The following is a 14,595-nucleotide window of genomic DNA, read 5'->3' as shown; positions in this document are numbered from 1 at the left end:
CTCTGAGTCAGAATACTGGGCAAGGGAGATGCTGGCAAACCCAGACCCAGAACACGGCAGGTGTGAGGAGGACCAGCATACTTGGGCAAAACTGTGGCATGGAAGATGGGAGTTGAAAAGCACGTGCTAGCAGAGAAGAATGCTGGGACTGCGAGATCTGATCATGTCAAACCCATAAGGGCTTCCGAGTTTCTTCCCCTCTCCCTGCAGGAAGAGGAAACTTTCCAATGCTGACCAACCTGGCACCACACCAGCCTGGCAGTCACCCCAGATTAATCAGGCCTCTCGGACAGTTCAGTCAGTTTGACTCAGCCAGTTCAAGGAATCTCTTCCTAACTGCTGCCTTATTGAAGGATTCCTTGAACTGGAAAATTTAGAAACTTTATACCATGAAGGAAGAGAGAATCCATGTTGCAAATGAAATGCTTTACAGAGGATAAAGCCACATACCCACACAGATCTGCTAAGAACCCCACAATGCCTCAGGTCTTCCGTGGTTACAAAAGAAAAGGAATTCTCAAAGTTTCAAAATTCAAGATGTGGGGCCTGAAATCCAGCCCAGAGCAGTAGTTTCTGCCTCAGGGAGAGCTCTATTCCTACTGCTGGCCCTTCTGCCCATTCCTGGGCCAAGACCAAGGACACCCCACTCTCTCCAGGTAGCCCAGGTCCCCTGCCCTTAGCAGAGAACATCATCATTTCACACGGTCATACTGAAACTAACCACCTCTGAGATGAAAGACAGAGAGAGGAACCAAAGCATCAGCAAGGCCTGCCTTCCACTGAACTTGCAAAGGACTTCCTCAGCCTACTGTGCCCAGCCAGGGAGAGGGCCTGCCATCTGTGGGTGTCTAGAGAGACAATCGAGTTGTCAGCCTCTGGAGAGCCCTGGGAAGAAAGCAAAGGCCAACTAGCAGAGGACCCGCACTCCCAGAACAGGTATGTTATGGCAACGAGCAGGATCTCCACTGGAAACCCCAGGGGATGAAATGGCATGTTAAAAAGTTCCTGCCAACCAAGTTCTGAGAGAGGAAAATGAGCATTTCCCAACTGCAGGGGACCAAGGCCACGCAAAACAACAAGTGGAAAAGTTAATCTGTATCCAGTGTTTTAATAAATAATTCATTCGGTGCAGAGCCCAGATGGGACAAACCCAAAGGGAAGAGAAGGTTCTCCACCAGCCCAGCAGAGGCAGCCATGGGGAGCCAGTTAGCAGCAGCTCCAGGCCCCTGGGGTGAGAGAACACCTCTCCACTCTATGACACATCTGCCAAGAAGCCAGGGTCTGTGGGGCAGAGCCCAGATCAACCGTGGAGGTAGAGTCGCGGTGTGGGCTCTGCCCTCTGGAGCTGCCAGTCTGCAAGCCAACACCACACAAAGGCTGGCTCTGGAATCAGCCCGGCATGAACAGCAGATGACCTGCCCAGTGGAATCCCACCAGGGAAGTCTGCCTGAGATCACAAACACACTCTGAAACTAGCCAGCCTCCTGCGCCTCAGTCAGACCCCCTGTAGCCTGGGTCCTATTGGGACTGCTGGCAGGGCCAGGGACAGCCAGAAATTCCCACGGAGAGGGGTCCTGAAGCCACTTCTTCCACAGCCCTGCAAAGCCCCACATTCCAGTCCGCAGCTGCCCGGCCACAAAAAGAAGAGCCAGAGCTGCAGGCTTCCGACAGGCATTTGGCAGCTGAAGCTCAGCTGTCTCACACCTCTCAAGCTGGGGGGGTGGAGGGTGGGGGTGGGGGACCAGGACAATCTTGGCCACTGAAATCAGCTGAGGGTGGCCTTAGGGTTCCTAGAAAAGCACGCCCATCTCCCATGTGGCTGCCCCGAGGTGGAACTTGTTCCAGCTCTCCAACTTTAGAAATAACCTCTTGAGAACCTTTTAATTCAAACAAGTGCTCTCTTGTCCTGTTTCTTTAGTGAATGTGAACGGGGAAAGAACTTGGATAAAACTGACCAACCCAGGGCTCATCCAATCAGTGTGCCATTCACCCCTCTCAGGGCTACCAGGGTGGGGCTCCCCTCCCGCTCACTGAAGAAAGCCTGCCAAGAGCAAGAAGAAACCCAGGGGACCCCCACCCTGGGCTTCTGCCTGTCCTGTCCCTGTCCTCCATAAGCTATGAGGATAAAGTAAGACCTTAATGGGAAGAGGTACACAGTAGGCATTTAATAAATGCTGTTGACTGATTAAAATGGAAAAGCAATACCGAACAATAGCTAAGAACACAGGCTTTGGGGTTGCTAGAACTGATTGCTAATTTACCACATGTGCGATAAGTTCTCTAAGTGTAAATTTCTGTATCTATGAGCAAGAGGTAATAAGAATTCCCTATGTCATATAATTACTATAAGGATAATATAAAGAACTTAGCACTACTCTAGTCAAAACTAAAAAGAAAAAAAAGTTTGCTTATATTATTACCTTAAAGACAAACAATGCTCTGTACATATTCCTTTCTCCCCAATCAGGAGAGAACACACAGAACATTTTATTTTTTACTTTTTACACTTTAAAAAAAAAATTGAAGTAGAGTTGATTTACATTGTTGTGTTAGTTTCTGGTGGACAGCAAAGTGATTCAGTCATACACATATATTCTTTTTCATTATGGTTTATTAGAGGATATTGGAGAAGGCAATGGCACCCCACTCCAGTACTCTTGCCTGGAAAATCCCATGGATGGAGGAGCCTGGTAGTCTGCAGCCCATGGGGTCGCTAGGAGTCGGACAGGACTGAGCGACTTCACTTTCACTTTTCACTTTCATGCATTGGAGAAGGAAATGGCAACCCACTCCAGTGTTCTTGCCTGGAGAATCCCAGGGACAGGGGAGCCTGGTGGGCTGCTGTCTATGGGGTCGCACAGAGTCGGACACGACTGAAGTGACTTAGCAGCAGCAGCAGAGGATATTGAATATAGTTCCCTGAGCTATACACAGCAGGACCTTGTTACACAGAACATTTTAGATGTCAGGAGAGCCTGCTGCTGACAGGTCAGGAGACATTAACTTGCTATATGGCCTTTGGTAGGCTACTGTACTTTCTTAATTGCACAATTAAGAGAGATGGATTAAATCAGTGTTTCCCATTTGTCTGTGACTAAATAATACTGACTCATACTTTAAAAAAAAATTCTCTTCTCAATCGTCTTTCAACTTTTCTAATCATACCTATGGCCAGGTTCTATTTGGTGTTCAGTTCAGTTCAGTTCAGTCGCTCAGTCATGTCTGACTCTTTGTGATCCCATGAATCGCAGCATGCCAGGCCTCCTTGTCCATCACCAACTCCCAGAATTCACTCAAACTCATGTCCATAGAGTTGGTGATGCCATCCAACCATCTCATCTTTTGTCGTCCCTTTCTCCTCCTGCCCTCAATCCCTCCCAGCATCAGGGTCTTTTCAAATGAGTCAACTCTTTGCATGAGGGCTCCTGCCCTCAATCCCTCCCAGCATCAGGGTCTTTTCAAATGAGTCAACTCTTTGCATGAGGTGGCCAAAGTACTGGAGTTTCAGCTTTCGCATCAGTCTTTCCAATGAACACCCAGGACTGATCTCCTTTAGGATGGACTGGTTGGATCTCCTTGCAGTCCAAGGGGCTCTCAAGAGTCTTCTCCAACACCACAGTTCAAAAGCATCAATTCTTTGGCACTCAGCTTTCTTCGCAGTCCAATTCTCACATCCACACATGACCACTGGAAAAACCATAGCCTTGACTAGACAGACCTTTGTTGGCAAGGTAATGTCTCTGCTTTTTAATATGCTATCTAGGTTGGTCAAACTTTCCTTCCAAGAAGTAAGCGTCTTTTAATTTCATGGCTGCAATCACCATCTGCAGTGATTTTGGAGCCCAGAAAAATAAAGTCAGCCACTGTTTCCATTGTTTCCCCATCTATTTCCCATGAAGTGATGGGACCAGATGCTGTGATCTTAGTTTTCTGAATGTTGAGCTTTAAGCCAACTTTTTCACTCTCCTCTTTCACTTTCACCAAGAGGCTTTTTAGTTCCTCTTCACTTTCTGCCATAATACTTCACTCATACTTACTAATCTCTTGGACAGAGAAAGCTGACCTCAGGCTTAGAGTCTTCTCTGACAGACCAGAATTGAGCTAGAATTTAATAACATTGCTTTGTTATCACTATGTTTACTTTAATAAGTACCTTTAAATCACAGCAAGTGATAATGGTTTCCCATATATGGTAATGAATTAACTTTTTTTTTGTTGGCCACAGCATGTGAGAACTTTCCCCAACCAGGGACTGAACCCATGTGCCCTACTGTTCTAACCACTGGACCACCAGTAGGACTTAACTTTTAAAAAGATATCAGTTTTTTAAAAGGAGATTCATTTAAAGAGAATATTCATTTAATATTACCATTTAAAGTAGGTAATATACTACAGGTGACAAAAATTATGAAGGCAGCAGTAAAAATTTTGGAAATACTGGGCTAGAAGATTTTGAAAGCTCCTCTTAGTTCCCAAAGTGAATGTTTGTGCCCAAGAGTGTCAGACTGCAGATCTCCCCCAGTCCCTTCCTAAAAGGTTCCTCTCCAACCTCACTTCCTCCCTGGAGCTTCTTCCAATCCAGCAGCCCGACTACAAGTCGCTTGCTCCATTGTGCTCCCAGATCATATTCCACATCATGGATCATAGCATTTATTTACTCAGTATCTTTACATTTATCCTCCCTCTACAGCAAGTACTCCTTGAGACAGGAATTTTGCCTTGGCATATTATCCTCAAGACATCTTATCCCTAAGACATCTGTGTCCAGTACAAAATAGAACTTCAGCACATGATGAATGCTGAATAAATGAACCAAGGCTTCTGCCCTTTTTTTCACTGAATGAGAAGTCAAAAGACAGTGTAAGAAGACTGTTGCCAGAAATTCATTTGTTATAATTCCAATTCAACACCTCTTAGCTCTTAAGCTGAGTGAGAGAACACTCACCTTTCTGAACTCAGTTTCAAGAGCTAAATTAAATGAGAATTCATGAACCAGTTTTAAAGAGGGCTTGCCACATGAAATGTTTGGAAAAGCAAACTTTTCTTCAAGAAACTTACCAGGATCAAGAAGAGACCAGTCACACACCAGCACAAGACCAATTACAAAGGTACTTTTGACTTCTGCAACATAGACCAGAACTCAGTAAATATCCAAGAACGTCCCTCCCATGTCCTTCCAGTGACAGGTTTTAATACCAGAAAATCCTAGGCTTGAATGGTGAGATAAAAGCCCAAAGGGAGGTCTCACCATTGTCATGAATGACATCTGAATATCAAAGTGTTTTATCACATAGAAATGACACACATATACAGGGGTACTGCTAAACACAGAAAGGCCCTTTTTCAAATTGAGAGGTTGCCTTTCTTGAAACATAGAACCTTCTCAATTATGTTCTTCATGTCAACTGGGCCTTGGATTCATATCTCAGTGGCGGGTAGACTGTACGAATCTTTAGGTCACATAGAAAACAGTATTTTTTTTTAACTGGAATAAATCTGTCAACAAAAAGGTACAGGCTAGCGGCACTAAATATCCTCTGCAGGTTCTTATTAAAAATATAAACTAAAGTCCAGCACAGTCCGTTTACTCCCGCATCTGTTTGCTATTCTATCTCCATTATTAATAATGTAATTCAGGGTCTTGATTCAAGTAAGATTAATTCCCTGTTCCCAAAGCCTTCTGCTGACACTGCAATGAATGTCTGGAAGGCTATAAAGGGCAGGCCCAGGCATTGCTCCCAACACGTGATCAGTGAGGAGACGGGGCCTGGGCCTCTGAACTTAACAAGAGTGAAGAGGAAGTTGAGTTGAGCCTGTGATCAGAGAGGTGGTATAGCCCAGTGGTTAAGAGCTCAGATTCAACAGCTCAAGTCAATCCTAGCTCTTTTATAGCCTAGATGTGTGACTTTTGACAATTCATTCAACCCCTCCAGGGACTCAGTTTCCTCGTGTACCAAACAGAGATAACAAAAAGACCTGATAAGACTGTAAAGCATTTGACACACTGATATGAAACACAGCAAGAACTAAAACAAAGCAAAAAAAGAAGAAGAATATTATCATCTTCTTCAGAATCATCTCCAGCATCAGCCTCTTATGCTGAAGCAGGGCAGGAAGAGCCTGGCTACTCTTTCAATTTACACACACTAAGCAGCCTTCATCAAGATACCAAAAGGATGGCAATAAAAAGATAATATGCAAAGCGAAAAATAGGAAAAGATATAATAGAAATCGGCTCTTGCTTAACCATGCTAATAAGGGGGAGGGAAAACTACATTAAAATTGAAGAACCCTTCCCTCAAAAGAATATAGATGGAAAAAATTTTTTATTATACATTATTTTAAAATTATTAGAGAACATGATATAATTGTTTAAGAGGCAATGGAGTATAGTCATTAAGAGTACTGCCTGTGTTAGAATCCTGGTTTCAGCACTTCCAATCTGTGTGACCTTAAGCAAATTATAGAATCTCTTTGTATCTCAGTTTTCTCAACAGTAAAATGGGGCAAATATCAGTACCTACCAGTATTTTAGGGTTGTGGTGAAAATTAGTTAATACGTATACATATAAAGTGATTAGAAGAGTACTTGGCTCATATTAATAATTAATGCTTAACAACTGTTAGGTTTTATTATTTTGTTGCTGCTATTTTTTCAGCTGACAATGTTTAACTTAATATTAAAATGTATTTAAAGTCAGTGATTAGAAAGGGAAGTAGGGGAGGCAGGTAGGATTGAGAAGTATCACAGGGCAGCAAACGGAAGATAGACTAGGATAAAAAATGTACTGCAGCTGATCTGAGCACAGATAACTAGAGGTAAAAAGGAAGTAGGTAACATCCACAGAGAAACAGAGATGTACATATTCATGATAAAGCAAGTAGAATAAAATATTAATGGTAAAATCCAGGGAGTGGTATATGATTGATTGTTCACTGTAAAACTCTTTCAACTTTGCTTCTTTTAAAATTTTTATAATAATCTAGAGGGGGCAAATGGAGAAGGAAATGGCAACCCACTCCAGTGTTCTTGTCTGGAGAATCCCAGGGACGAGGGAGCCTGGTAGGCTGCCGTCTATGGGGTCGCACAGAGTCAGACACGACTGAAGTGACTTAGCAGCGGCAGAGGGGGCAAAAGGAAGTAGACCTAGAGGAATCAACTCAGCTTTTGGGTCACAGCTATGCTGCCTGTACTCTGAGCTCAAACATCACAACAAGCTTGGAGAAACCTAACAGTTTTGGAATTCTCTCTCATCGACACTTTCCTGCACCAGATGAGTACAGCTCAGGTCCTGATCTGGACCACATCGGCACAAGTGGCTACAGGCAGAGGGCAGAAACCCAGATGTTCCACGTGAGAAATGCCAAACTCAAGGGACGATGACGTGATCCTCTCTGCTCAGGAAAACTTTGCTAGGGAAATCAAAATAGAGGAAGTCTTGTGCAGGCTTCGGAAGCAGGAGGGCAGACCTCTGACCTGCTTCTGACCTGCATGGACACTGCCCAGGATCCAAGCGACAGACACAGTCAGTCAGGCGGCACTTTAGGTAAGAAAGGGAGTGGGTCTTGGATCTCGTAAGCCCCTAAAGGCCTAGCAGACCCCTGGGGTCTAAGAAGTCTTGTGACTCACAAGGTGAAACAAACCCCACTGTAAAAATTAAATCAGAGCTGCCTTTTTGCACCCAAACTGACGATGATATCAGTTTACGGCCTGGGATTATAAGCAGGAGCCCCCAGAAGTGCAATATGAAGTCTCACCTGTGGGGTGGATGCACTGCTCGGTACCCTTTCCCAGCTGGGACTCCAGATTGCTATCATTCGGGACTTCCCAGCACTGTTCAACTCTGGATGTAGGTGTCGGCTCAATTTGGTGATGTACACGCTGTTACTTCTCTCTATTGTTTCTATTTCTTTTCCTTCTAGTGACTGTATATTGAAATTAAGTTAATCTATTAAAAGTTGAAATCATTTATTTGTATGTAATGAGTGGTTCTTTTGTTAATGAATCCCTCAAACCTAAAATGAAAGTAACACTTTTGGCAAAACAAAACTCAGAAATAAGGCTCAAGGCTAGGGAAGAGGGAGATAGAAGGCAAGAGTACACACTTACTCATGGACTCTGTTGTCACCATAGAGATCGCTCAGGCCAAAGCTGATGTAGTGCCAGTGCTCAGGGATGTTGGCAGAGGGGCTCCCCACATTCCTGTACATGCTAACATAGTCCAAGGGGTCTGGGCCACCCAACCTGCAAAAGACAAAACACAGGGATGTCAGCATAAACCTTAAAGCAGACAATGTGAAGCTAAAGGGCTCTGCCTTACAAACCTATAGGCCCCATCCTGGACGAATCTGGGGTAAAAGAGAACTAAAGGGAGGGCCATACCTCTCTAGGATAAGACCAAAGGATGGCCAGCTGGAGGTAGCCCAGCTACACAAGCACAAGAGGCTCCCTTCTCCTATCTCAGGTAGAACCTCTTTTAGAAATAAAACAGACTGATTGCTCCCTTTGACTTCCTTCTGTTTCAAGTTACCAACCCCAAGTGGGATTGGCAGGGATTATCTCTCTTCCACGGTGCCTGAAAACACGCCAAGCTTCAAGGCAAGAAGTGCATCAGTCAATCAATGTGCCTCTGTTGAAAGACCATCCTGAGCATCTCCAATGGGCATTGTTACTGGAAGCAGAGGCTCGGCCCCACTCCTGCCTCTTAGACAGCTAATTCCTGAAAGACCATATTGTGCCCTATGTTAATTATAGTTTGTTCTAAACAGACCCAATGCCTCCAGATCCCAGCCTGAACACCCCAGACCAAAGCTGGTCTTTTATTATGCAAGTGACAAAGGCCAAACTTAGGCTAGCTTAGCTCTGCACAGAGAACTGCAGCAGGAGCCCGGCTGAGCCCTGTGAGGTCTTGCAACTGCAAGATGATCCCGGGAGACGGCTGCCTGAAAGGTAGAGCTGGAACATTAAATGATTCAGGGCCTCTGAGGACCACATTAGACTTCCCCATAATTCCAACAGAGAGGCAACTGAGGAAGAGATCAGTCATTAGCTCACTCTGAGGATTTAATTCAAGAAGGGTCCCTTTAGCAGAGTAATTAGTGATCTTTTTAAAAGAATCCTGCTTTTCTTCAGAATGGAGATGGAAACGTGGTAGACTCGAGAGACAGACTAAATGGAAACCATTAGCACAAGGAAGTCTGCATTTAGCCCCCAAACCCTGTACTTGAGCTGCCTTGGACATCGGACGGTTCCACAGACTGCAAAAACTTTGCTTGACCCTGGGACAAGGATGGGGTACACTTGGCATTGGGGATTATATGCTGAAAGAACACAACCAACCAAATAAAAGATGTTACACGTATGTGATCCCAGCAAACATGCCAGTACCACACGATGCAAACACTATTTAAAACCAGTAGGTTTGGTTTCACCCTCTTTTGCCAGGACATTATTTGCCTTTGCAGAAGTCCTTATTCTCTGCTGGGAAATGCTAAGTTATTTATAGGACTTGCAAGAAAGTTGCTACAAATAGCTTAGAATCTCAACGGAATGGATTAGGAAAAGAGATAAATCTCCATGTCTTTCCTTAACTCTGCTTTTGCCAAGTTAGTCACTCAGTCATCTCTGACTCTATGCAACCCCATGAAATGTAGCCTACCAGGCTCCTCTGTCCATGGAGTTCTCCAGGCACAAATACTGGAGTGAGTGGGTAAACCATTTGACTAATTCTATAATCATTTGGATTTAGAGAAGTTTGTTGGGGAAAAGAAGAAAGAAAGGGTGGTTACCCCTGCAAGGACCTCATGATAACAGCAGAGCCCTGGAACAGGTGGGAATGATTACAGGCTCCATATCTGCTCTAGTCTCCCTGCTGCTGAGTCCCAGTCCTGCCCAGCCTTCAGCCTAGGTCCCTCCAGCAACAAGGGGCAAAACTGTGTCCACTCTTCTGTGCTCCCCATCTACCACATCCCTGACAGCCCTGGCCAAGTCTCCCAAAGGGCATTTCATCTAAGAGAGAGGCTTTACCTCAAAACTCCATCTGCAGAAAAGGACCGAGAGTCAAACAAAATTAGCCTTTTCTCTAAGTACATAGTGTTCTGTTCTACTCACTCAGAGACCTGATAGGAAGCAGATGAGTACGTGGAAAATCATCATATTTTGCACTTAGAAAAAGATGTTATCCCAGGACCCAGATCATCCCTCAGTGTAAGTCCCTGAACACCTGACTTCACAGGGAAGTTGCCAGAGTGACCCAGGGCACTAGCTCTACTTCAGCTCCCTGACCAGTAAAGCCTCAGCTTTCAGCCATGATGTCCCAGTTGGCTAGTCAAGAAAGTCATCCTTCTGTCACAAGAAAAAAGAATCTCAATACCCTGGGCCACAGCCAAACTGAGGCAGCCTCAGTCAGTCATCCTGCTATGAACACTGAAGAGGGCTTATAGGATCCTAAATGTGAAGGTTTATCAGTGAACCACTTTCAGGACTTAAATTATGCAACCCCTTCTGAATTTTAGAAAGAACCAGTCCCTGGGCTGTTTCTTCTCATTTATTTCTGTATCCAGGCAGCATTTCTAATTTCACAAAGTGCTATACAATCATTTTTATTCATCATTAGATGCTGGCCCATCTTTTAAGATAAGTCCTGACCTGGTTAACAAACTTGCAGCAACATGGGAAAAAAGGTTCACAGGGAGATGGAGGAAAAAGCAGATTCCCAAACTAATCTTAGTCCTTTGCATGTGTTCAATATCTTTTTCTTTTTTGCCACACCTCATGGTTTGTGGAACTCCCCCAACCAGGAATCGAACCCATACCCCCTGCAGTGGAAGCACAGAGTCTTAACCCCTGGACCGCCAGGGGAGCCCGTGTTCAACACCTTTTACAACTCTATCCTTCATGTCCACTTGGGTGACATAATAACAGTGGCCCAAGTCTGAGAGGGGATTTCTCCTTATACTCAAACAAGGCCTGAACAAACAGCATGCCAGAGGCAGGTCCCCTTTTTCTCACGAAGTATGCCAATAGAGTCCATCACTGTACATATTTAAATATAGTGGTACAAACCAACAAAGACCTACTGTATAGCACATGGAACTCTGCTCAATGTTATGTGGCAGTCTGGAGAGGAGAGGAATTCGGAGGAGAATGGCTATATGTGTATGTAAGGCTGAGTCCCTTCACCATTCACCTGACACTATCACAAACATTGTTAATCGGCTATATACCAATTTAAAATAAAAAGTTTATGTACTGAAAGGAAATTATACCAGATAGCAATAAGTCAAGAAAAATAAGTAAATGGTAAAAAAAATGATAAAAAGGAAATAAAATTGCCATAATTTGTAGATGAAAATAAATAAAAAGTTTAAAATGAGTGATTAAGTTATCAAGAGCTGCTTTTTACTCAGAAGACCTCTTCAAAAACTCCTCTCAACCAAAGAACACCGTGCCTGCCAGAGAAAACTGTGCTGCAGGCCACACCTCCTTCTGGCTACCAGACAGAGGCAGGCTGCTCCTGCCGCTCTCCCCACGGAGCAGGTGGTTGCTCCCCAGGCCCTTCACACTGTCAGCCTCTCCACATCCTCCCACAGACATAGGGAGCTGGCCTCCGCCCTAGGCAGCCCAGCTCCTGCCATCTCCAGAAGAAGTAAGTGGTTGCCAGGGAGGGAAAAGACTCAGCCCTAAAGGAAGGTAACCAGTAAAGACATCCACTCTACTCATTCCCCCTTCGGGGGTACCTCCCCTTTGGTCACACCCCAAGTGCCTGCCTTGAACAGTCTTTTAGGAGCCAATGAAGGAGTTCATCTAATACAGTGCCTGCATGAAAGTGGTTTTGTACAGATTCAACTAGTTTCTTAGTCAACTTTTAGTTCAGCAAGACCATGAAGAAGAGTCCCCATAACAGAGGTGGCACGAAGAAACAGGTTACAAAAAGAATGGGAAACGAGAAAAGACCATTCCTTCCCCAGGGGCAGTCCATGTGTACATAGGTCTGATCTTAACAGAGTTACTTAGGGATTACTCTCAGCTCCCCTGAGGAACTGTTGCCTACATCTGGGCGCTCCAGCCCACAAAGTTACTCTTAATATCTCACTGAAGGATCCTCCCGTGTCCAAGTTCCGGATCTTCGTCGTTAACAGCAGCCTCCTTCAATCCTGAGCCAAACCATGGATCTCCCTGACCCAGCCTGCCCCTGTTCTAGCCAGTGACCTAGACCAAAGCAGCCGCGGAGCCAGAGGAAGCTCTGCATGGAGTAAGAGAACTGTGCAGAGTAAGCAGAAAGTTGATCGGGAGAAGCTGCTCCATCAAACTTCAAACGCAAAAGCACTGCACTGATATGAATGTCTGAGCTCATCCGGAAGGTATCAAAATGAGACCTCCCCCTCATCCCCTCACAAGCTCAACGCTCACATCCTAACCCACAGACCCACACCCGCCCCTACCCTGTGCAGTCCCGTGCCCTCCGAGCTCGGAGCTCCTCCGGCCGCGCGGCTCCAAAGCCTTCTCAGATGCTCCTCAGGCCCCGCCTCGCCTCCCCCATCTCACTTCAGCCGCCCCCCTTCGGCTTCCACGCGCCCACTTAGACCCCCTCCAGGCGCCCCCTCCTTTCACCACGTTTACAGTTCCCTCTCTCCGACCGTCGCCCCCTCAGCTTCTACCAACACCCCCAATTCACTCCATTCTTCTAATGCCAGTTAACCCTTCATCCTCCCCTCCCTTGCTAACCCTTCGCTACCCGCAGGCTTCGTTAACCCCTTTGTCCCCATTCCTAACTTGAGCCTTAACTTCTTCCCTCACAGCAGGAAGCCCTCTTCCAAGTGCTTTAACCACTCTCCTTTCCCCTCCAATTCCCTGGCAAATTACTTCGCTCCTGGCGCTTTAACCCTTCTCAGCCCGCCCCTGTCGGTCTCCGCGCGGCCCAAGACGTACCAGTACTTGACGATAGCGGTAACCTGGAGCGGGTTCGGCTGGTCTGGGTACAGGCGGCGGCACTCTCCGTAGATGGCGTGCAGTCCTGGGGGGAAGAGCGACGCGAAGGCCGGAGGGGCAGTAGGGCCAGGGGCCGGGGGCGCGGTGGGGCCGGGGGCGCCGCTAGGCCGCAACTCCGCCATCGGGGCGCGTAGGGTGCTGGGGGGACCGGGGAGGGCAGACGAGGGGGAGAGCACTGACGCGCCAGCAGGCGAACTCCTTGGGTGCGACTCCCGGAGGCGATGGGGGCTGCAGCGAGGTCTAGGCTCCGCGCCTGCGCAAGGCGCACTGTCCGCCCAGGCCGTCGCCGCGGTGGAGACGGCCAGAGGGTGCCTCGGGGGCCGCGGGGCGCTCAGGGGGCGGGGTGCCGGCGCGCCCTATTCCGGTTCCATTGGCTAATGTCTGTGCCAGTCACAGGTAGGGAAGGCGTGACTTGACAATAGGTCCCTCCTCCCTCTCTCTCCCAGAGTTGTGGGGGTGTTCCAAGGCTCTTCGCTTCCCCCTAGCGTTAGGAGGAGCCCAGGATTAAATAGAGATATTGGGACATCCTCTGAGGTGCTAGGGACCCAAGAAAGCTTTGGGAAGTGCGCCGACAAAAAGCATGTCACTGTTATGCTAACACGATGCTCAGAAGGATTTATTTAATTTATTTATTTCAGAAGGATTTAAACATAAATGTAACAATGGATTGCTACAATGGATTGCTACAATGGATTGCTTCCTTCGTCCATGTAGCATTAAAAACGGGATTTTTTAGTTTCTAAGGCACCGGGTTGGAAATTATTTTCCTGCCTGCAATAACTTTACTTATAGTAATGTCTTCCACTCAATAATCTTGAAATTTCAAGAGAAAAGGATAGAAGAGAATCCTGACTACTGGCGGAAAGTCCTGACTACTGGCGGAAAGTCCTGACTACTGGCTATTAACTAAAGATCCCCACAACATGAAGGAAAAGAGGAAATAATTTATTAGAGAAAAATGCACTGGGCTCCTTAGAAAGCAGTAACACATAATCTCTCAATTCCATTTTCTCATTCATCAGTGTCATTTCTGCTGCTGCCACTGCTGCTAAGTTGCTTCAGTCGTGTCCGACTCTGTGCGACCCCATAGACGGCAGCCCACCAGGTTCCCCCGTCCCTAGGATTTCTAGCTCCCCATGAAAATTAAAGATATACTAGAGCAGTTCCTGGGCTTCCCTCGCAGCTCAGTCGGTAAAAATCTGCCTGCAGTGCAGGAGACCTGGGTTCGATCCCTGGGTCGGGAAGATCCTGTGGCGAAGAAAATGGCAACCCACTCGAGTATTCTTGCCTGGAGAACCCCATGGACAGAGGATCCTAGCAGGCTACAAATCCATGGGATCACAAAGAGTCAGACATGACTTAGCGACTAAAGAGAGACAGAGAGAGACAACAGTTATGAAGCTATTAGATGAAGGATGTTTTAATGACCAAAAGATCATCTATACCAGTAGTTCCAAATGTCAGTCTTCAGACCAATACTAGTATGTTGCCAGGTTTACACCTTTCCAGGAAAAACATGAGAAAATCAACCAAAAATATTTTGTTGATTATTTCCAGTACTTTGGCCACCTGATGGGAAGAACTGACTCATTGGGAAAGACCCT

The 14,595-nt window shown here is 46.2% G+C and overlaps 1 protein-coding gene across 2 annotated transcripts in view; it reads right to left on the bottom strand.

Annotated features, from left to right (window-relative positions):
* The window catches only part of SUFU (SUFU negative regulator of hedgehog signaling), a 108,915-nt gene extending 95,608 nt beyond the window's left edge, over nucleotides 1-13,307 (bottom strand). Inside the window, exons 1-2 of one of the 2 annotated variants that reach the window (XM_069566959.1) lie at nucleotides 12,932-13,307; nucleotides 8,111-8,245 (exon numbers count right to left, since the gene is read on the bottom strand). In XM_069566959.1, coding sequence (XP_069423060.1) covers nucleotides 8,111-8,245; nucleotides 12,932-13,113 — 317 coding nt within the window. In that variant the 5' untranslated portion in view covers nucleotides 13,114-13,307. The remainder of the gene's footprint in view (nucleotides 1-8,110; nucleotides 8,246-12,931) is intronic. The other variant, XM_069566958.1, reaches the window with a different exon arrangement.
* Between the last annotated feature and the right edge of the window lie 1,288 nt (nucleotides 13,308-14,595).

Source organism: Ovis canadensis, chromosome 22 (assembly GCF_042477335.2).
Source record: "Ovis canadensis isolate MfBH-ARS-UI-01 breed Bighorn chromosome 22, ARS-UI_OviCan_v2, whole genome shotgun sequence".
NCBI classification, from domain to species: Eukaryota; Metazoa; Chordata; class Mammalia; order Artiodactyla; family Bovidae; genus Ovis; species Ovis canadensis.
This window is presented reverse-complemented; position numbering and strand designations above follow the sequence as displayed.